General features: G+C 35.1%; 1 protein-coding gene across 1 annotated transcript in view; it reads right to left on the reverse strand.

The window, feature by feature from the left end:
* Positions 1-3355: 3355 nt before the first annotated feature.
* Positions 3356-22850, reverse strand: part of ERO1A (endoplasmic reticulum oxidoreductase 1 alpha) — a 63547-nt gene continuing 44052 nt past the window's right edge. The window contains exons 9-16 of the mRNA XM_017849539.1: positions 22201-22212; positions 18761-18784; positions 18557-18649; positions 13677-13923; positions 12824-12893; positions 7870-7956; positions 7649-7782; positions 3356-5144 (exon numbers count right to left, since the gene is read on the reverse strand). Of these exons, the coding sequence (XP_017705028.1) occupies positions 5084-5144; positions 7649-7782; positions 7870-7956; positions 12824-12893; positions 13677-13923; positions 18557-18649; positions 18761-18784; positions 22201-22212 (728 nt within the window). The 3' untranslated portion in view covers positions 3356-5083. The remainder of the gene's footprint in view (positions 5145-7648; positions 7783-7869; positions 7957-12823; positions 12894-13676; positions 13924-18556; positions 18650-18760; positions 18785-22200; positions 22213-22850) is intronic.

Genomic DNA, 22850 nt, shown 5'->3' on the forward strand with positions numbered 1-22850 from the left:
TAATATAAAAAGTTAACCGTGGTATTAAGTGACAAAAGCATATTTTTATTACAACTTCAGTTGTTAGATTTCTTCTCAGAATGCCAACTGTTTATTTTGCTAATAATGTTACGTATCTAATCATCTAGAGCTGTCTCAAAAGATATGTTGTCTTCGTTAATCCCCGGGGTTCAAGGTGATGAAGTTTTTCTGGTAAGGTTCCCCTTGATAATGTTCCTATTTAACCAAACTAAAAAAGATTACTTTTTAAAAATTTCTCAGAAAAAATAACTTGGTTCTTTCTGCTGCATTAGTTGATTGTTCCAAATTTGAGATTTGTAAGTTTATTCTTATCACTGACTAGGGTACCCAAATTCTTGCATCTGTCTCCTTATACACATCTAACACATCACCAAAGACAAATAAAGATACACTCTGGCCCAATCTTTGCTTAAAAATTCCAAAGCACTAGGAGCACTTTAAGTTTGGTCTCAAAAGTTGTTTATAAAATCAAAGGGCTACCGATTCCCTGTTCATCCTGCACTGAAGCACATGATGACAATATCAAACCTTCATTTTGTTCATTAAAAGTGAATTTCATTACTTACATGTGTAATTCTATAGTGATTAGCACTATTTGTTTTCATCATTTCACTTGGGTGGCCATTAATTTTGAAACTTTTACCACTCATTGTAGTTGGTTGTAGTTTTATGGAAAATGTAATTTATAGCTAAAGTGGCTTTTTTATGCATAGCTGCCTTTTTTATTGTTTAACAGTGTTTCTCAGCTATATAATCAGTTTCAAACTGGTTGTAAAAGTATAGCTGTGGCCAATGAATGTATTTATTTGTTGTTTCACTAAATTGTAACAAAACACTACTATTGAAAATAAAAGTGTTTGTGCTTTTATTTAGAGGTCTGGTTTTCTTCATCTCTTATAATGGACTATACTGAGTTTCTATCATATAAGGATAAGAACATACTGCTACCACAAAAAAAGAGAAATCAGGAGTTACAAATGATAGTTTGCCTTTAGTGATAGCGTAATTACTTACATCTGGATGTCATATCACTTAATATACACCAGTTTGACATGAAGTGCCATGCAGTTTAAAATGTCAATACATGGCCGGGCGCGGTGGCTCAAGCCTGTAATCCCAGCACTTTGGGAGGCCGAGACGGGCGGATCACGAGGTCAGGAGATCGAGACCCTCCTGGCTAACACGGTGAAACCCCGTCTCTACTAAAAAATACAAAAAAAAAAAATTGCCAGGCGAGGTGACGGACGCCTGTAGTCCCAGCTACTCGGGAGGCTGAGGCAGGAGAATGGCTTAAACCCAGGAGGCGGAGCTTGCAGTGAGCTGAGATCCGGCCACTGCACTCCAGCCTGGGCGGCAGAGCGAGACTCCGTATCAAAAAAAAAAAAAGTCAATACATTATTAGATAGTACATTTTTATTCAAACATTAAGCTTAAGAAAAATTGTATGAAATAATTTGTAACACCTCTCCCCGTCCCTTTAGAATCTTAAACAGGAATCCATTTATCTACCTTATAATCCTAGGAAGGTATTCTTTGATTATTCAAGAAATTCCTCAATGATGCTGCCTTTTCCCATGAAAGAAGTTCCTTTTTTCCCCAGAATAGACCCCTTTCATGACCCACCAAAAACCACACCAAATCTTGAATACAATTTCAGCTTTATTGACCCCCTGAAGTCTACAAATCCTTGGGACTCTACTGACCCTTGCTGTAAAGTGAAGGGAGTGAAAGTATTTGGAATAAAGGTAGGACCTCTAATATAATAAAGATGTCACTTTAAAATCAGTTTATTCAACAAACATTTATTAAACGTTCATATGCCAAAAACTATGCTATGGAGATGCAAAAAATAAAAAGGTTCCTTTTCCTGCCCTTAAGGAGCTCACATTCTAGTAAAGAAGACTTTTGAAAAATAAAACAATACAGTACAATTTAAGTGACATACAATAGAGGTAGGTTGTAATTACAGTGGTGACACAGAAGTGGAAGTTAGATGACTCTCCTTGAGTGGAGCAAGGGAGACTTTATAGAGGAAGTGCTTACGTCCGGCCTGCAAGATGCATAGGAATCTTCCAAGTGGGGAAGGATGACCAGTGCACTTGATGCAAAGAGTACAGCATTTACCAAGGCGGGAAACCTGGTCATATGGGGCTTTTGAAGAACTGTTAAGTCTGTTTCACCAGAACATTCAGTGGAGGAAACACATTACACATCAGAAGACCTTGTACACCAAACAGAGGAGTCTGGCTTTCTCCTGCAAGTTCCTGAAGTCACGGAAGGGTATTAGGGAGTAATGCTGTCAGAGTGCTTCTAGAAAGCCTACTCTGGTAACATTGAGCAACAGAGAGGAGACCAGCTAGGTATAGGAGGCAGGTTAGTACTATAGGTATTAATAATGGCAATGAAGATGAAAGAGTGATGTATCAGAGAGGTGGAGATAAAATCAGTAAAACTTAAACACTAAATGATACGGGAAGGTGGAGGAGAGGAATGAGCCTAGCAAACGTAGAATATAATGGTTCTAAAATTAACCAAAGTAAGGAACACAGGCATTAAGAGTAGGTTTTGCAGAGAATGAATGTTTTAAGACACGCACAGGTGTCTATGGGACAACCAAGTCAAGTGCAGCAGGCAGATGGATTGAGGAGTTTGGCTAAAGATAAGGATTTAGGAATTGCTGAACTGAAATGACCCAAGCGTGAGAAGTGGTGTTATGATTAAGAGGGAAAAAAAATGGAGGCCTGAGGAATAACATTTAAGTAATAAATGAAGAAGCTAAAAGGGGGGGGGGGGGTTCAGGAGTGAGCAAAATGTAAGAAATCAAGGGAATAAATCTTTCAAGTACAGGTTGTCAAAAATGTCAAATAAGTAATAGCTTGTGAATTAAACTGTGGATTTAGAATTGATCTTAGACTTCACAGGAAGGGACTGTTAACTATACAGCCAAATGGCAGATTTTAGTTGCGGAGCCAGTGGAAGGTGACAAAGTAGAGGTAAGAATATTCCTTCAAAAAGATTGGCTGTTAAAAAAAAAAAAAAAAAAAAAAAAAAAGAAAAGACAAAAGGTGGGACAGGGGAAAAAAAAAAAGGAAAGGAAATTCAGCATAAGATGAGACAGAGGAATACACAAAAAATGGCCATTTGAACCCACACTGTATTTTATATAGAGTGATCACTTCATAGTCTTTTGAGTCTCCAAGAGGATTGACTTATTTAGTGGGTTAATGTCTTTCTTTTCCTGCCTTAGAGAAAATGAAGTGGCAGAGGAAAATAGGACACATTATTAAACTTAGTTCTGTGATTATTCATTTAAAATATACTGAATACATATGCATACATTCATCCAACAAATATTTATTGGATACCAAGTATGTGCTTGGCACTGTAGCAGGCCTTAGGGACACAGAAGAAAAAGTGTACAGCAGTGTCAACTGACATTTCTTAACCACTATATAAATAAACCCCACTCTACTAATAATGGGACATTTCAACATGTTATACCTGATAAGACATATGTAAAGAGGGCACATGATTTTGAGGTATATAGCTTCTTTTTCTGTACAATTACCATGTGATATAAATTCTTAAACCCCTTCAAATAGCTCTATAAATGAAGAGCTTCCACTAATGAAAACCTCCCAAAATTACAGTTCACTTTTAGGGAGACAAAGGAAATGAACTTTGTGTATAAAAAAACAAAACTTAAACTGGGTATGGTGCAGACACCTGTATTCCCAGCTACTTGGGAGGCTGAGGTGGGAAGATCACTTCAGCCCAGGAGGTCAAGTTCCAGCCTGGGCAACACAGCAAAATCTTGTCTCTAAAAAAAAATTTTAATAAAATAAATAGCCTACCCTATTACTATACACATCAAGCGTAAAATGGGCAACAAAACTCAAAAAGAACTTTAGACTGGAACTTGAAATTATTATTTATTCTAAGGCTTATAGTAGTATAGTTCCAGAATTGTGGGAGGTTTTGTTTTTTCTGAGAAAATCATTTTTAGAAATTATTCAGTATTACACACTGAAGTATTTAGGGTTAAAGGGGCATGATGTCTGTAACTGACTTTCAAATGATTGAGGAAAAATTGTGTGTGTGTGCGTGCATGTGTATGTGCATGTGAGTGTGTGTGCGCGCATGTGTGTACAAAGAAAGCATGAAAGATAAAGCACATATGAACAATTAGTGAATCTGGGTAAGAGAACTCTTTGTACTATTTTGAAACTTTTCTGTAAATTGGAAATTATATAAAATAAAAAGTATTCCCCAAATTTTATTTAGTATTAGGGAAAGTATTATGAGAATAAATATATAATGTATTCAACTTTTCACAATGTTTAGAAATCTCCTGTGCCTTTGAGTTGTTATTGTACATTTCTACACACACAAATAACCCAGTCAAAATAGCAATATCATTCTAAAAGTGATTTGTTTCATACCAATGTATTTTAGGATTGCCAGATAAAATACAAGACTCCCAGTTAAATCTGAATTTCAAACAAATAATTTTTTAGTGTAAGTATTTTCCAAATATTCCATGTAACATATTAAAAAACTAATTGTTGTTTATCTGAAATTCAAATCTAACTAGACAATCTTTATTTTTATTTGCTAAATCCAGCAACCCTAAATGTATTGAAAAAATCTACATTGCTAATTATGGGTCATTCATGAGGCCTCCTTAGCATTTTCCTATTAAATGCTTGCCACATTTACCATAGTTTTATTTATATTACAACTTATTACACAAAATGCTAGCTTCAGACACTTAGAACATTCACTTTTATCATATATGAATTTGATAATCCTTTTATTCAATATTAAACTTTAAAATTTGTACCACATTATTAAAGTATTACTTTTCCTCACAGTAGTATTATACATAGACTTAACACAATTTTTAAAAATGTGTTTACTTAAAACAATATAATTCTCCTTTACAAAAGCAACTTTATATAAAATGTTTGGCTTAAGACTGTCATTGCTATTATGCCTTTGAATGAAATTCCACTCTTTGGCCTCCACTGTCCAGAAACAGGCACATATCAGCTTGTTTTCTTTAATGAATACTTTGTAACAAGTTCCTGAAGTTTTCTAATTCTTTCACACTTGTAGAAATTCTGTAACCAAAAAATATTTCACTCAGAAACCATCTTAGATAAATTTTACCTGTAACGGTTACTCACTTTGCATTTTAAAACATTTTTAAAGTAATTTATTTCAATAAATTTCAGGTGCATAAACCATTTAATGTATTTTAATATATTTTAGTTCTTAATTTGACATGGTAAAACTAAGATATTAATGTCCAGAAATTAGTTATTTTAAAAGTATTTAAATATGCATGCCAGATTCAGTGATTTACTCCTGTAATCCCAGTATTTTTTGAGGCCAAGATGGGAGAACTGCTTGAGGCCAGGAATTTGAGACCAGCCTGGGCAACACAGGGAGACCCGGTCTCTACAAAAAAAATTTAAAAATCAGCCAGTCATGGCTGTGTATACCTGTAGTCGTAGCTTCTTGGAAACCCGAAGTAGAACTGCTTGAGCCCAGGAGTTCAAGGTTACAGTGAGCTATGATCATTCCACTGCACTCCAGCCTGGGCAACATAGCCAGATCCTATCTCTAAAAAGCCAAATTCTTTCAAATAAAAAAAACAGCCAGGTGCAGTAGCTCATGCCTGTAATCCCAGTGCTTTAGAAGGCCAAGGCGAGCAGACCACTTGAGTCCAGGAGTTTGAGACCAGCAAGGGCAATGTGGCAAAATCCTCTCTCTACAAAAAATAAGAAAATTAGCCCAGCATGGTGGTGTGTGCCTGTATCCCAGCTACTCAGGTGAGTAAGGTGGGAGAATCTATTGAGCCTGGGAGGCGGAGGTTTCAGTGAGCTCACATCAATCAATCAATCAAATACCTAAGTATGAGATACATAAGTATTTAAACACTTCTGTATTTTAAGCATTCATAAGTATACTCCCTTTATATTAAAGCATATAGTATTTGGTATAAAATATGTAAGTATACAAATATAATATTTAGGTATAAGTATTCATAAAAGTATTCATATGCTTAATATTAAAGTATATAAGTATAAAGTATATAAACACAGAAATATAACTATTTTTAAATGCATAAGTATATGAATACTTAAAATACACCATATTTAGTAAATGTAGAAAGAATCAATGCTATTGGCCTATAAAAGAATATTAAATGTATGACTACATTGTTTTCAGTAATTTTGTAAAGTAAATTTTGTTTCTTATTTTGAGTGCACTTAGTTCTGCTCTCTATCATGAAAAAAATAGTAGAATAATTACTGAAATATTAACTATCAAACCCCTGGGTGTGAGAGACACAATTTTGAAGGTCAATTATTTCAAGCCCAAAATTATAATATTTTTTAAAGGAGGAAATATAGTCCTTTAAAAAATATTAATTTTTATAAATCTCAGCATTTCTTGCATGATAGGCCAGAAGGAATGCATCTGTAAATATCTTAATGTAAGTTCCTTATTTCGTGCTTTTCTTTAATCATTTTGATGGGAAATAATTGTTTTAAAAGAATCATTAACCTTTTATATAATGGTGAATTCACAAAGAGTTTTACATGTACACCTATGTTAAACAACATGATTTTCTAGCACCACAGAAATAATTGGATAGCAAAAAAAATCTGCTTTTAAACAATTTTTAATATACAAATTCGATAAGATGAATATTAAAATTCCATCAGTAATTATAATTATGATTTTATATTTACATGTATGCACTTTCTGTTTTTTTTTTTTTTGAGATGGTGTCTTGCTCTGTTGCCCTGGCTGGAGTGCAGTGGTATGATCTTGGCTCACTGCAACCTGCGCCTCCCAAGTTCTAGCGATTCTTCTGCCTCAGCCTCCCGAGTAGCTGGGACCACAGGCATGCTCCACCACGCCTGGCTAATTTTTTGTATTTTTAGTAGAGGTGGCCAGGCTGGTCTCAAACTCCTGGCCTGTAGTGATCCACCCACCTCGGCTTCCCAAAGAGCTAGGATTACAGGCATGAGCCACCATGCCTCACCCTAATTATGATTACAAAAGTCAACAGATGAAAATAAAGACCATCGTGTACCAATTGTATATGTCTACATACTTGAGGTATTTCATATCCCGTAATTCTGTAATGAAATGATTTCTTCAAAAAAAAAATTCCTGGCTGGGCACAGTGGCTCACGCCTGTAATCCAGCACTTTCAGAGGTGAAGCCGGGCAGATCACTGGAGGTCAGGAGTTCAAGACCAGCCTGGCCAACATGGTGAAACCCTGTTTCTACTAAAACTACACACACACACACACACACACACACACACACACACACACACACAAATTAGGTGGTGTCATGCACCTGTAATCCCAGCTACTTGGGAGACTGAGTTGGGAGAATCACTTGAACCCAGAAGGCAGAGGTTGCAGTGAGCCGAGATCACACCACTGCACTCCAGCCTGGACTACAGACCAAGACTCCATCTCAAAAATAAATAAATAAATAAAACAAAAAGGATATTCCTTACCCAGTTTTTTCTGAGAGCATATATGTTGCTTTAGACTTACTTGGCTACCAGAAGCAATTTCAGTACATTCAAACTAACCTTCCAAATGCGTTGAATAATGATACTATTTCTTGTCTGGTTAGATGGAATTCATAACTAGGTCCACTTTCTGGCATATTTGCTATCAGTTTCTCAGAAAACAAGATCTTCAGAGCAGTGCCCAAACCCTGAGTCTATAACAGAAATAAGAAAAAAATAAAAATTAGAAAATTATTCATGCAAAGGGTAAATGAGAAATAGGAATGACTAGATTTGCTTACCTGAAGCTTTCCCCACAGACGACATTTAAAACAACCAACACAATCCATGATTCTTGAAATATTTCTAAAATGCAGTCGAAAGTCCTCCTGAAAACAATTTAACAAAATTTTATTAAGATGTAATATACAGTCAATTACTAAGTATTTTCAGAGCACGTTCTATGTGCCTAACACTGTGCAAGGTACTATGGGGTACCAAAAATGAGAAGAGCACTAATATTCATTGATTTTACATACCAGATCCTTACATATACAATCTCATTATATCTTCACCATGAATCCAAAGGTAGATATTATTATAATCTACACCTAATGTAAAAAACAAGATTCAGAGTGTTTAGGTAACTTGCCTAAATTCCCATATCTAGTAAACAAAAAAACTTAGAACCCAGGCCTGCCTCACTCCAAAGCTAAACTATCTGCAAAAATATACAAAATAACTTTGTCAAGGTGTCCATTGTAGATGATTAACTATATGTCAATAGGTGGAGAAAGGAGGGTGAGGCAGGGTTAGAGACCATCATTTACCAGAAGGAATGAGGGAGGGAATGAGTGAAGAAGGTTTCTTTCTTTTTTTTTTTTTGAGAGGGAGCAGCGCCCTGTCACCCAGGCTGGAGTGCAGTGGCAGGATCTCGGCTCACTGCAAGCTCCACCTCCCGGGTTCACACCATTCTCCTGCCTCAACCTCCTGAGTAGCTGGGACTACAGGCGCCAGCCATCACGCCCGGCTACTTTTTTGTATTTTCGGTAGAGATGGGGTTTCACCATGTTAGCCAGAATGGTCTCGATCTCCTGACCTTGTGATCCGCCCACCTCAGCCTCCCAAAGTGCTGGGATTACAGGCGTGAGCCATTGTTACCATATCTTAATAATATTCTCTATCTTGGTTTCAGTACCTGTCCAGTAAGAGGTACTAACTTTTTTATTTTTATGACCACATGACATCCAAGCAAGAGGTACTAATTTTAAACCTACTTAAAAAAAACTAACCAGTAATATTACTCTACAAAGATTCTGTGATCTTTTAGGTTTTCTTTAAACTACAGCTTTGACCAAAACTTATAGAAAAATCATACTTTTAACAATAATAACAGAGTAATAAGGTTACTCTAAAGAACATGTTCCCATCCTATGAGCTGCTGACTTCTAGAAGACTTAATAGTTATTATGAGGATCTACAAAATCCACATGGAGACAAGACTGTATACCACAAAATAAATAGCTCACATGTATGCACTATAAATTTCCAAATGGATAGAAATGTTATGATCAATAAAACACAACTTTTACTTTAAAAGTGTTACTAAATGCATGGTAGCCTTTTGGCAATCATATTTTCAAAATCAACAGGTACTAAAAATACTCTGTCATGAGAAGAGGCCTTGAAAGTTCCTGAGTATAAGAGACTCTCATACTTGTGAGAGTTGGAAGCCTCTGTTCTAAAAGATTGTGCTTGCTTTTGTAGACGCTAATTTCAATGTTTGATTCTACGTTAATTCAAATACTTGAAAGTGACAGCTCTTGAGTAAGTCTTTGTATGACATGTACAGAGAGCAGGCATGGCTGCTTACAATAGCCAAATAAACACTGTAAAATTAAAACCAAGCACATCAAATAGCATGCATCTTCTGCTTAAGTGAACTTAATATGCTAGGACCAAATTAATAGACTAGAAATTTACTAGATCAAATTAGTAAAAATTAGTAAGGATTTCACAGGAGAAAATCCTTGTGACTTAACAAATAACAATCATGTACAATAACTTCAGTATATCCCCTAATTATCTCAGGTTAGAAAAAGTATGGTCCTTAAAATAACCTGTACCTAAATCACTTACAGATTTTACTTGTTTAGACATACAGTTTTAGGTCATCACTTTAAATTACAGCCAGTCAACAGAATGATCAAGCATTCTGTGATTCATATTCAGTGAAACCAACTGACCAGTTCTTGCGCAAATTCTCAAATATTTTACAAGTCTTCAAATGAGATCAAATTCTATTTGAATTGAATGCTAAATAATTCTCCTTCATACAAATCCTCTATTTCTAACCATACATTGATAGGGTACTAAGGAAACAAGATGAGATTTTTAAAATTAATTTATAAATATGACTGTTCAAATCGATGTTTACCAGAAACCACTTTTAAAAAAGTAAATCTTTGATAGTAGCATGTTTTGTTTTTTACATCTTTCCTGTAAAAGATTCAGAAAAATTCTCTGTTACATAAAGAATCTCTACCTAAACTTCATAGGACATTAAAGGTGAGTGTTTCTGAGTTTTGATCAAATTAAAACACTGTGAGAAATCTTTCTAATCTGCACAATTTAAAAAGAGCTGATGCCAGAACACTTTCCAATAAAGCAGCAAGTAAATTAAAAAAAAAAGGGACATATTGAAAATAGTAGGAAAAAAAGAAGTCTTATTACAGCATCTTCCCCCTCACTTTCTAGTTCCTGGAAGCTGTTTAGGCAGATTATATAAGCACTGAGGTATGTATTTGTAGCAAGAATGCTTCAAGTAGGAGGTAGATGGGAAGTCAAGAATAAGTATTATCTAACAGCAAAAAAACTGAGTGCATAAAATCAGCTTCTTTCATTACAGAAAGAAAGAATAAGAAGCAGAGGAAGATATTTGTAAATATTTTGATGAAATCAGGCTGGTTATGGTGGTGGCTCACACCTGTACTCCCAGCACTTTTGGAGGCCAAGACAGGCGGATTGCTTGAGGCCAAGAGTTCAAGACCAGCCTGGGCAAAAATAGTGAGACCTCCAACTCAACAAAAAAATTTTAAAAGCAGGGCATAGTGGTGCCAGCCTGTAGTCCTGGCTACTCAGGGGGCTGAGGTGGGAAGACGGCTTGAACCCAGGAGTTCCAGGCTGCAGTGAGCTATGATTGTGCCTCTGCACTTCAACTTTGGTGACAAAATAAGACCTTATCTCTTAAAAAAACAAAAATATATATACAATATGTATGAAACCAGACATATTTATACAGAAATCTATCTATACATATCTACCATATCTAGTATCTATATCCAGTATCTTTATTAAGACAAAGCCCAAATCATGGTTAATTGTTACCATATCTTAACAATATTCTCTATCTTGTGTTTCAGTACCTGTTCAATAAGAGGTACTAACTTTATTTTTACTATTTTTCTATGACCAGATGACATCCAAGCAAGAGGTACTAATTTTAAACCTACTTTAAAAAAAAAAAAAAAAACTACTCAATAATATTACTCTACAAAGATTCTGTGATATATATATATATGATTTCATATGTACATATATATAATTTCGTGTGTGTGTGTATGTGTATATACATATATAAAATCAGATCAAGCCCAGTAGTACGGAGGGCCACCTGCCTTTACTTACCAGTAGAACTTTGTAAGAGAGAAGAGAAATATAATTTTACTTGACCCCCTCTGGAAATCCCTTGAGGGTAGAAGCTCTCTTTCCTTTTAATGACAAAAAATTGTGCTGTGCACATAATGAGTATATAATAAATATTCCTGGTGATGTTTGATATTTATAGTATTATGTGGCAAATACATACTCAGAGATTGTCTTGCCTGAGGTTAGACCCTATTAAGAGGCAAGGCAATGACAAGACCCCATTCTGTGGGGTATCGAATCTATTCTTTCCCAACTGCACACTGGTATTCGTAACTGTCTTTAATTCCCAGTGAATAAGATAAATGGAAGGGGGTGCAATGGCTCATGCCTGTAATCCCAGCACTTTGGAAGACTGAGGTGGGAGGACCACTTGAGCCCAGGAGTTTGAGACCAGCCTGGGCAACATAGCAAAACCCTGTCTCTACTGAAAAAAAAAAAAAAAAAATTAGGTAAGCATGGTGGTACATGCCTGTGGTCCCAGCTACTCAAGCTACTCAGAAAGCTGAGGTGGAAGGATCGCTTGAGCACAGAATTTCAAGGTAGCAATGAGCCGTGATCATATCACTGCACTCCAGCCTGGGTGACAGAGTGAGATCCTTTCTCAATAACAATAAAAAAGATGAATGATAAAACATCACACTGTACCTTCTCCCACTAATGAAGATCTTTTAATTAAACAACATCATCTTCAGAATTCTCTTCAGCAAAAGACAGACTAATATGCTACTCATGCATTGGATCCATTTCCTTTAATTTATTACATCTATTACATGAGATCATCAATGTGAAAGACATCTATAAGGTGTACAGCAATATACAGATATCAGTGTTACTTTGAATCTAATGCAAAATAGACTTTAAGTGGCACCTGCCTTTGGACTTGATTTTTTTGAGGAAAAGAAAGATTATGACTCTGATTTTTTTCTTATTAATTTCAAGATGTATATATCAAGATTTACTGTTAAGTATACATACATGTGTTTATTTTTTAATTGACAAAAATTTTATAGGTTTATGGATACAATGTGATGTTTTAATGTATATTTACAATGTGAAGTGATTAAACCAGGCTAATTAACAAATCCATCACCTCATATAATCATTTTTTGTATAGTGGAAACCTTAAAATCTACACTTTTGGCAATTTTGCAATATACAATGAATTATTACCACAGTTACCATTCTGTGCAGCAGATCACTAAATCTTATTCTCCCTAACTGAAACTTTGTACCCATGGATCAACATCTCCTTTTCCCCCCCCACCCCCCACCCCAGCCTGTGGTAACCACCATTCTACTCTTTTTTTTTTTTTTTTTTTTTAATTAAAGACAGGGTTTCACACGATGTTGCCCAAGCTGGTCTTGAACTCCAGGGCTCAAGCAATCCTCCCACCTCAGCCTCCCAAAGTGCTGGGATTACAGGCCTGAGCCACCGCACGTGGCCTACTCTCTACTTCTGTGAGTACTATCTATGGGTTTATATTCATATCTGCATAAGTGTTACATCAGTTTGTATCTAATGATTAAGATAAAGTATAAAATAATTACCTTTAGTTTGTGTGCTTCTTTTTTATCCCCAGCAAAAAATGAATTCTCATCAAAATGCAAAGGAAATGACCTGCATTTTAAAACAGAGAATATTCATTTTCATGTGTTGTAAATATTAAAAGTACTGCTAATACAACATTTTCCTGGTTGTGATAAATAAAGAGGAGAAAACATAGTAAAACCAACACTCCGATGCTCCAAAACAAATTCTTATCCTCAAGCCTCAAATCTCGATTCTAACTGCATAACATAATTATAAGTGCCGAAATTTGACCCCAAATCCAATTGGTTCAAATAAACATGAAAATAATACATTATCAAATACTAAAAGAATGGCTCTTAAAACTAAAAATGTGTGCCTCTCAGTACCCAAGTCAAAATAAAAACAAAAGCAAAATTCAATCTGAAAAGACCTACAAGCAAAATTAACTTTTAATTATGTTCTAAATAGTTTTCCTTTCTCTAAATGAATACTTAAAAATTTCAGGCAGAGCACAGTGGCCTGCACCTGTAATCCCAGCACTCTGGGAGGTCAAGGTGGGTGGATCACTTGAGTCCAGGAGTTCGAGACCAGCCTGGACAACATGACAAAACCCCATCTCTATAAAACATACAAAAATTATCCCGGTGTGGTGGTTTGCACATATAGTCCCAGCTACTTGGGCTGAGATGGGAGGACTGCTTGAGCCCAGGAGATCAAGGCTGCAGTGAGCCATGATCGTGCCACTGCACTCCAGCCTGGGCAACAGAGGGAGACCCTGTCTCAAAAAAAAAAGAAAAAGAAAAAGAAAATTTATCTTGTACATTACTTGTCACTCTTCTATTAATGTATAAATTTTAATATATAATTTACTTGATTTCATGAAGTATTTCCAGAAGTAACATTTTGTTTTCCTCATCCTGAATTTTATTTCCAGTAAAGAGTTGAAAATCTGGGCGCTCGAAGAATGGTAACACTTTGGATAAAGCCCTTAGTTCTATTAAGTAGAGAAAATACAAGTTCTTAAGCCTTCTTGGACCTTCTCCTTCAGTCAAAATTCCATCAAATCGCTGTTGAAATTCTGTAATGTTGTGTCCCCATTTCTTTTCTAACCAGGTCTCTAAGGAAGAAGAATTAAATATTAAAAACTGAATTTGACAATTTTTACTTTAATTATATTAGGTTATTCATGCCTACAGAAGTTAATTTCATTTTGCATTTTAAATTATATAATAACAACCAGAAAATGATTTTTCACAATTTAGCCATTAATAGTTTTATATTAATATTTTATTTTCTGAAACCCATCCTTACAATGAATTCGATGTTTTACTGAAAAGCAAGTCTTATTAATAATAAAATCATTCTTAATTTTGTAGGTGCATAGTATCTGTTTATATTTATGCCATATATGGCATATTTTGATATAGGCATATAATTTATGTATTAATCACATCAGGGCAGATGAAGTTTCTTGATACTCTACATTTTAGTTACTTTAAAATGCACAATTAAATTGCTATTGAAAATACAGGGTCATTTTATGGGTATAATAAAATTATTTATAAATATAAATAAAATCCTGAGTCTTAAAATTCTGAGTTCTGCTTAAACATTTAAAAAAATGTGTTATGTATTTTTCTTTGAACATGTGGTCTCTCTGCCTGCAAACATACAGAATTTTAGTTTTGATTTACATAGAGTTAGCTATGCACATATATTACTCTAAAAATAAACCATAGGTGCAAGAAAATTATAGAGTAACTGTGTTTGGGTAAGTATGAGTTTGTACCTGTTTTCAGAAGAACAGAGCAATATTGGAACAAAACAAATGTTTTAATAAGGTGACTAATTTACTAGAAAACTGAAAACCTCAAAATGCTGAAAGCAAATCTATACTGCTTTTATTAAATTCATTACTGTAAAATCTTCTGACTTATGATTCAGAATTTTCTGTTTTTCTTTGCCTAATTCTTATGCTAGACTTATAATTTTCTTGTCTCTTATAATTTTTTGTTATAGTTTATGAGGTATTCATTATGTGAGCTGGTCATGACTAATAAGAATGATTTTTATAAAATTTAGTAGTACACACAAAACAATTTTTAGATGTATTTCCAAAATTGTGTATTATATTTAATTAGGACATTGCATTTGTTCTTTTACTTGAAGAATTCTACATAAGCCTTTTTTTTTTTTTACTTAGTTTATTCTCATTATAATTGACATAAGTAAATTTATATATTTATTGAGTCAATTTGTTCAGGTAAGAACTAGGGATGCTTCACAAGTCATGAGGATGTTTTTTATATATAAATGTAGCAAACAAACATACAGTACTTGCTGTGTAACAAATGCTCCATGATAAGCCATAAATATTCCTGCTACAGTTAGTTTGTAAGTTCAAGTCAGAGAAGGAAAATATCAGTAGTGAAGAAATAAGATTGATTCTTCATGTGGAGATAACATTTTTCCACGCTGAAAAGCTAAATCTTGCTGAATTTAAAGAGAAATTCTGTTTATTTTATTTCCTAGTTATCTTTAGTTTTAGTTTGTCCTATTATGTGTCTTCTAACTGTGTATTCATCACAGCCCTTCTCCTTCTTTTTCTATGAGATGGCTACAGTTTTCTCACTGTTGTCTTCATGCTATGTCATTTTACATGGTACTTTGTAGGTTGTGATGAGAAAGTTGGTATTTTTAATGCACTCAAAAATTGGTTTTAACTAGAGAGTTTGCTTATCAATATAACTTTCACATCAGTTAATTAAGATAAAAGGCAAACACTGTCCACAGGTGAGAGGATTAAATAACTTAACATTGTTTTTCTCTGCTTGTAAAAGGAAAATCTTATTAAATTCTTACACAGGTGAGGTGTGGTGGCTCACGCCTGTAATCCCAGCACTTTGGGAGGCCAAGGCAGGTGGATCACAAGGTCAGGAGTTTGAGACCAGCCTTACCAACATGGTGAAACCCCGTCTCTAACGAAAAACACAAAAATCAGCCGGGCGTGGTGGCACATGCCTGTAGTCCCAGCTACTCAGGAGACTGAGGCAGGAGAATTGCTTGAACCCAGGAGGCAGAGGTTGCAGTGAGCCAAGACTGCACCACTGTACTCCAGCCTGGGCGACAGAGCAAGACTCTGTCTCAAAAAAAAAAAAAAAAATTAATTCTTACACAGTGTGACACATATCAAATTTGCTAGAAAATATATCATAGAAATTAAATTATTAGGAGAGTTAATTGTAAATGAAGAATTTTAAATTTAATGTTCTATGATACACTTACAGCACAACATGTTTGCATGCAAAATCTTTCATTTTAAGTATGAATGTTAAAGGCAGAAAATAATAAAATGATCTCTGTGGATTTGAAATTTGAAATAATATTTCTTTTCCATATTGATATTACAACTCAGAAGAATTTCTCAGTCTTATTTTATGTGATTTTTTTTTTAGTGGGTGAAGGTCAGTCTACAGCTTATATTCTTAGTCAACTAACTGTAGTCAACTTCTTGTTCATTTTCTCTGAAAAAATTCTGAAGATCATGACAACTTTTAGATTAAACCTTTTTCTGGTTTTTTAATGCAAACTTGTTTATTGTGTTCACAAAGTGGCCAGTCATAAGACTATAAGCAACGCCTCCTGCCCTTTCAGTGGCTTTCCTACCATTACCATCTGTAATCAATAAATGTATATTTACTTTGTAAAACATAATATTTGGAAGTATATATACACTGTCAAATGCTTAATTCTAGGTAATTAGGCCACACAGTTAACGTTTCTGTGGCAAGAGCAAGTGACATTGTCAGCATTTTTCAAAACTACAAATACATTATTTTGATCTATAGTCACTACACTGTACAAAAACATCTCGAACTTATTCTTTCTATTAACTATAATTATGTACTTTTTGATTAACATCTTTTCAAACCCTCCTTTCTCCTAAATACCTTGCTGTCTGGTGGTCACCACTTTACTCTCTACTTCAATAAGATTAAGTTTTTTAGAATCCCTTTGTAAGTGAAATCATGAAATAATCTTTGTGCCTGGCTCGTTTTGACAAATATAATGTCCTCCAAGTTCATTCATGTGATGGAAAATAATAAAATTTCCTTTTTTAAAGATGAAAAAATAATAACCAAACTTCTGAATATAAACATATTCATAAAACCTAAATACATAATTTGAAAATGATGATCTAAAATTACTAATGAGTTTAGGCCAGGTACAGTGGCTCAAGCCTGTAATCCCAGCACTTTGGGAGGCCGAGGCAGGTGGATCACCTGAGGTCAGGAATTCGAGACCAGCCTGGCCAACATGGTGAAACCCCGCCTCTACCAAAAATACAAAAAATTAGCAAGGCATGGTGGCCTGCGCCTGTGGTCCCAGCTACTCAGGAGGCTGAGGCAGGAGAATCACTTGAACCCAGGAGGCAGAGGTCACAGTGAGTCAAGATCACACCAATGCACTCCAGCCTGGGTGACAGAACAAGACTCTGTCTCAAACAAAACAAAAAAACAGTAAAATTACTAATGAGTTTAAACCGCCATTTAAAATCAAAGTTATGGCCAGGCACAGTAGCTCATGGCTATAATCCCAGTACTCTGGAGACCAAGATGGGCAAATCACTTGGGCCCAGGAGTTCAAGACCAGACCAGCCTGGGCAACATGGCCAAACCTTGTCTCTACAAAAAATATTTTTAAAAATTAGCTGGGCATGGTGGCATGCTCCTGTAGTCATGAGGTACAAGGTAGGACTTGGCTCAGGAGGTGGGACTCAGGACACTGAACCAAATTGAAAACTAGCTAAAACAGGGAGGGGGTTGAAGCAGCTTTCCATAAGGAACACCCACCAGTGTGCCATGTCAGTTTCTCATTCCCATGGCAACATGCAGAAGTTACCACCCCTTTTCCATAGCAATGACCCAGAAGTTACTACCCCTTTCCTAGAAATTTCTGCATAATCTGCCTCATAATTTGCATATAATAAAAAGTGGACTATAAATATGGCTGCAGAACCGCCTCTGAGCTGCTGCTCTGGGCACACTACCTACGGGGCAGCTCTCCTCCACGAGGGGCAGTACCTCTGCTGCTGCTGTACCCTGCCACCACCAGCTGGCCTTCGAAATTTCTCCTGGGCAAAGCCAAGAGCCTTCCCAGGCTAAGGCCCAGTTTTGGCCATCATACGCTAGACTGGGTAATAGAGTGAGACCCTGTCTCAATCAAGCAAGCAATCAATCAATGAATAAAATGGAAGTTTCTATATTTTGTTTCTCAGAGTTGTGATACTTTAATTCCAGAAGAAATATGATACTGATGAAAATCAACCACAGTCTCATTTTCAACCGTATTCAGGCAAGAACAGCAGCAGGAAAGGCTTTTACCCATTTAAACTCCAGACCTGATACTGGCACACAAATAAAAAGGTTCTGATACAATAATATCTATCAAATAGCAAACTGTGCTGTTAGGAGCTATTTAAATTCCCACAAGAGAACAAGAATATTTCCAAAGTGATATGGACAATTTTGAGCAGCTTCTTAAAAGAAGGTTAAGAGAGTTAAGAGTATGTTGAACTGTTCAATTGTATCTACAGTTACCACCTTTCTGATTACTACCATTTAAGAGTGAATTTTTACTTCCTAATATTCAATCAGGTCAATCTTTTCCCATTCAGGTAAGTGCCAGGAAAATTTTAAGAATATCTAAAAATAAGAGTGGTAAACTGAATAAAAGTAAATGTCACATACCTTGTAAAAGATATCTTGCACTCAAATGCACATTAATGCTTGCATGTAGGCCAGATATAAGTCTGTAGAATGCTCTTTTTTCTACACAGAGACCTAAGAAAAAACAGTGACTTAGAAATAAAATTTCACATGTGAATCTTGTAGACATAAAATTAATCTCATGAGAAAAAAATCATTGAAATTTATTTTAAAGTTTCTAATTACCTTCTAGCCAACTGTAAAAGTGTTCTCTGAAATCAAAAGAAAATAAGTCGTAAGATTGGAAAATGCCAAAATACAAAGTTTTCAAAAGTTTTAAAGCATTATAGCAAATTAGTGCCAAACAGCAATTTAAAGATTGTTTAACCTAACAGTCCAAGTCTTAATTGCAATTTCTTGAAAGGAAGAAGAAAAGTTTGTGGTATGGATTCAGTTAAGTACCAGTCTGCTGCTTGGTCTTTAAAAGGCTTTAGCATTGCCCTAGGTAGACCCAGTCTCATAACTTTCTGGTTAAAGTGTTTTACATGAGGTCAAAATGCAGAATTTAAATAGTAAATCAATCAAGAATGGGAAAATACCTATCCTTGATAACAATTCATGCCATGAAGACTAAGGATTCATTACATGCCTTTTAAATTATAAAAAAATTAAAATGATGACAGTATTGGAGGGGTACTATTTGTATTTAGCTGATAATATGACATGCCATTCACTATTTCAAAAGAGCAATTCAGGAAAATGTTACAAACACCAAATATCACTTACATTCTTATGACCTAGTAAGATCTTTCTCAATATATTTAATGCCTAGTAATTCTACAAATACAATAATGCCTAAATTAACATGATAGAACGCTATCTAACTAGTCAACATGGTCAAATAACATACAACTATGAAAATAATGGCAGGGCACAGTGGCTCACGCCTGTAATCCCAGCACTTTGGGAGGCCAAGGCGGGCAGATCACGAGGTCAGGAGTTCGAGACTAGCCTGGCCAACATGGTAAAACCCTGTCTCTACTGAAAATACAGAAATTAGCCGGGCATGGTGGTGGGCGCCTGTAATCCCAGCTACTCAGGAGGCTGAGGCAGGAGAATCGCTTGAACCCAGGAAGCAGAAGTTGCAGTGAGCCAAGATCAGGCCATTGCACTCCAACCTGGATGCCAAGAGCAAAACTCCATCTCAAAAAAAAAAAAGAAAAAAAAAGAAAACAAGAATGTAAAGAATGTAGAACATGGCAATACATAAAAATGTTTACTTTAAATATTATACAAAAGACATCAGAAATAATCATTACAACTCTATAAAGATTCATGTATGCATTTGCTACAGAGATGATAAACACTGTACAGTGTTTTCTACTAAAGTTGCTTACAGTAATGTTAAAAATGAACCAAACAAGCATAAAAATAATGGAAGGAATGGCAAATGGAATAAGCAATAAATTGGAATATATAAAAACTGAAAACATCTATTTGTCAGAACACTTCATAAACAAAAGCAAAATGCAAACAACTTGGTAAAATGTATTTGCAAATATGACAAAGGGAAAAGATCCTAAATATATAAAAGCTCATAAACTAAATAAAATGCTAAAGTGCCCACTTAAAAGAGGTAAATAATATGAATTTAAAACTCACAAAGGAAAAAATACATACGGTAATAAGAAACAAAATTGTTTGGTCTTACAGGCAATAAAAAATGTAAATGAAAACAAAAGATATATGACTTTACCTATCAAATAAGATAAAAATATGATCATCTTTAATGTTGACAAGTGTTGGACAAAACTACTTATATATGTAAAACATAAATATAAAAATGTTAGCAGAGAAGTGTATCTGGTAGTAACTAAGGGTGTGGTTCCTGGAGTCAAACTGCCTGATTTAAATCTTAACTCTGCTACTTAAAAATCATATTATTTTAGGCAAGTTGCTGAACTTCTCTTCATCTATAAAATGGAGACAGGAATAATACCCCTAGGATTGCTGAAAGAATTAAATAAAATCATATTTTTAAATTGCTTAGAAAAGTGCCTGGCATCAAATTATTAATTATTTGGGGATGGTGGGATTATAAGGAATTTATTTCCTTATAAAAATTTTCAAGATTCTTTTTTTCAAGTTTTTGATCATGAATTAGGGAGTTAGGGATAATACTGCTTAGGACCTAGGCTTCCAGTGAAATTTTCAGTTCAGTGTGTGTGTGTGTCTCTTTTTTTTTTTTTAAAGACAGAGTCTTGCTCTGTTACCCAGGTTGGAGGGCAGTGGCTCCATCTCAGCTCACTGCAACCTCTGCCTCCCAAATTCAAGTGATCCTCCCGCCTCAGCCTCCCGCATAGCTGGGATCGCAGGCATGCACCACCATGCCCAGCTAATTTTTCTATTTTTAGTAGAGACAGGGTTTCACCATGTTGGCCAGGCTGGTCTCAAATTCCCGGCCTCAAGTGATCAGCCAGCCCTGACCTTCCAAAGTGCTGGGATTACAGGCATGAGCCACCACACCGAGCCAAGAAATCAGTTCAATATTATAATCCTGAAGTACCTATTCTCAAGTTGACCTGACTGTGGTCTAAATCAATATGATAGCTCTCAGGAATAACCCTTTGATATTTGACCAAAATCAATACTTATAATAAGACAGTTTCTCTAAGGATGGCTCCCACAGGTTAACGATCTTTTTTCTGATACTAAGAGGTCTTCAAATAGAATTTTAAAATCATAGTAGCCTCCTCTAATGTGGCTACAATATAGCATAGAACTAGGTTTACACTCAAGGCAAAATAAGGTTACTCAAAACTGAAAATTGTAGAATCACATGTACCAGTAGCAAATATGAGGCATCTTTGGAAAAATAATCTTACTGCTAAACAATTTCTCTTCCAAACAGGTCTGAGTCAGCATTTTATTTGGCTGCTACAGTTACTATAATATAAAGTACAATAATAAAATAGCAATGTTATCAGACTTTAGTATTCTGTTATCTAGACATAATGCAAAAGCAATTCATAAGAATGATGTTCGGAAAATAGAAGATTTTGAGGGAAAGAAAAGTGATACTTCACATTTTAGCAATTTCACCTAGACAGACTAAAGCTAAGCACCATTAAGTCTTTCCATATTGTTAAGCATATGGTCTTAAGAATACCAAATGTCATTTCAATTTCATCCTTGAAGCAAAAAGACAAAGTAAACCTCATGTATGTTGAAACTGTTAGCATTAGTTAGACTTGGCAATGACACCTACATCCAACGAGTCAGCATCAACCTTAGAAGTCAGCTCTGAAATCAACACTCATCATTCCCAGAACCTTCCCACACGAAACCCAGCAGATCCTAGAGTTCAACAGTAAAAGAGAGAGGACATTTCCCTGGCCTGAGGCAATGGGGGAGATGGGGAGTGGACATGCTTCTACATTCAGGAGGGTAAAATATACAAATGAATGATCAGAGGCTGAGGCACGCTGTTTCTAACGTCTGAAGCCAGACACAAAGTCACTTTCCCTTAATCTGTGCTAGTACCTCCAGACTTTCAGATAAATAAGTAAAACTTGAGTTCTTCTGATTTTTAGAGGTGGAAAGAAAAAATAAACTTTGCCATAATAAACATCTGAATGTATAAACAAATTCATATATGTAATATATAATAAAGAAATTATACTTACCTTCACTTTTCCCTGAAAAGCAAAACAAAATGTTTATTAAAATAAATTCCTTCCAGTGCCCCTTTTATAATGCTACACTTTCACAAAAATAAGACTTTAATAATGGTTAGTTTTAGTCCAACAGTTCATTCACACAAGTAAAATCTGAAAGTGAGACATTCGTGACTGCAACTCTATCTGGTAGTGATAGGAATTATGCCTGATTTGACTAAATGGTGTTATCTCCATGAGTGTGCATAAAGAGGTTCAGCTCATGTGAGATTTAATATACCCTGACAGGAGAGAAAAATCTAATCCATCACCTGAGAGTAGTTTTCAGTATCTTAAGGACCTATGTTTATTTGGCTGGCAAAGACTTTTTCCACCTTTATTTATCCTAAAGCTGTAATATAGTTTCTGTTAAAGATTTTTATTATTGCTTTGAAACCTCCAGCCTTGCCTTATAATATTTAACCTTAGTCAGGAATATTTTCAGACTATTTATAAGATTCAAATTATACATAATACAGTAATTTGTGTGCAGCTGCTTACTTACTACTGAAAATGTCTTCAAAAATTTTGCCCACCTTTTTTAATGCCATCAGTTTATTAAAGAAATATATAATCACTGCAAATATATGTTTTATAAAAAACAGGCAGAATAAAAAATT

Source organism: Rhinopithecus bieti, unplaced genomic scaffold (genome assembly GCF_001698545.2).
Source record: "Rhinopithecus bieti isolate Rb0 unplaced genomic scaffold, ASM169854v2 scaffold_29928, whole genome shotgun sequence".
Classification (NCBI taxonomy): Eukaryota; Metazoa; Chordata; class Mammalia; order Primates; family Cercopithecidae; genus Rhinopithecus; species Rhinopithecus bieti.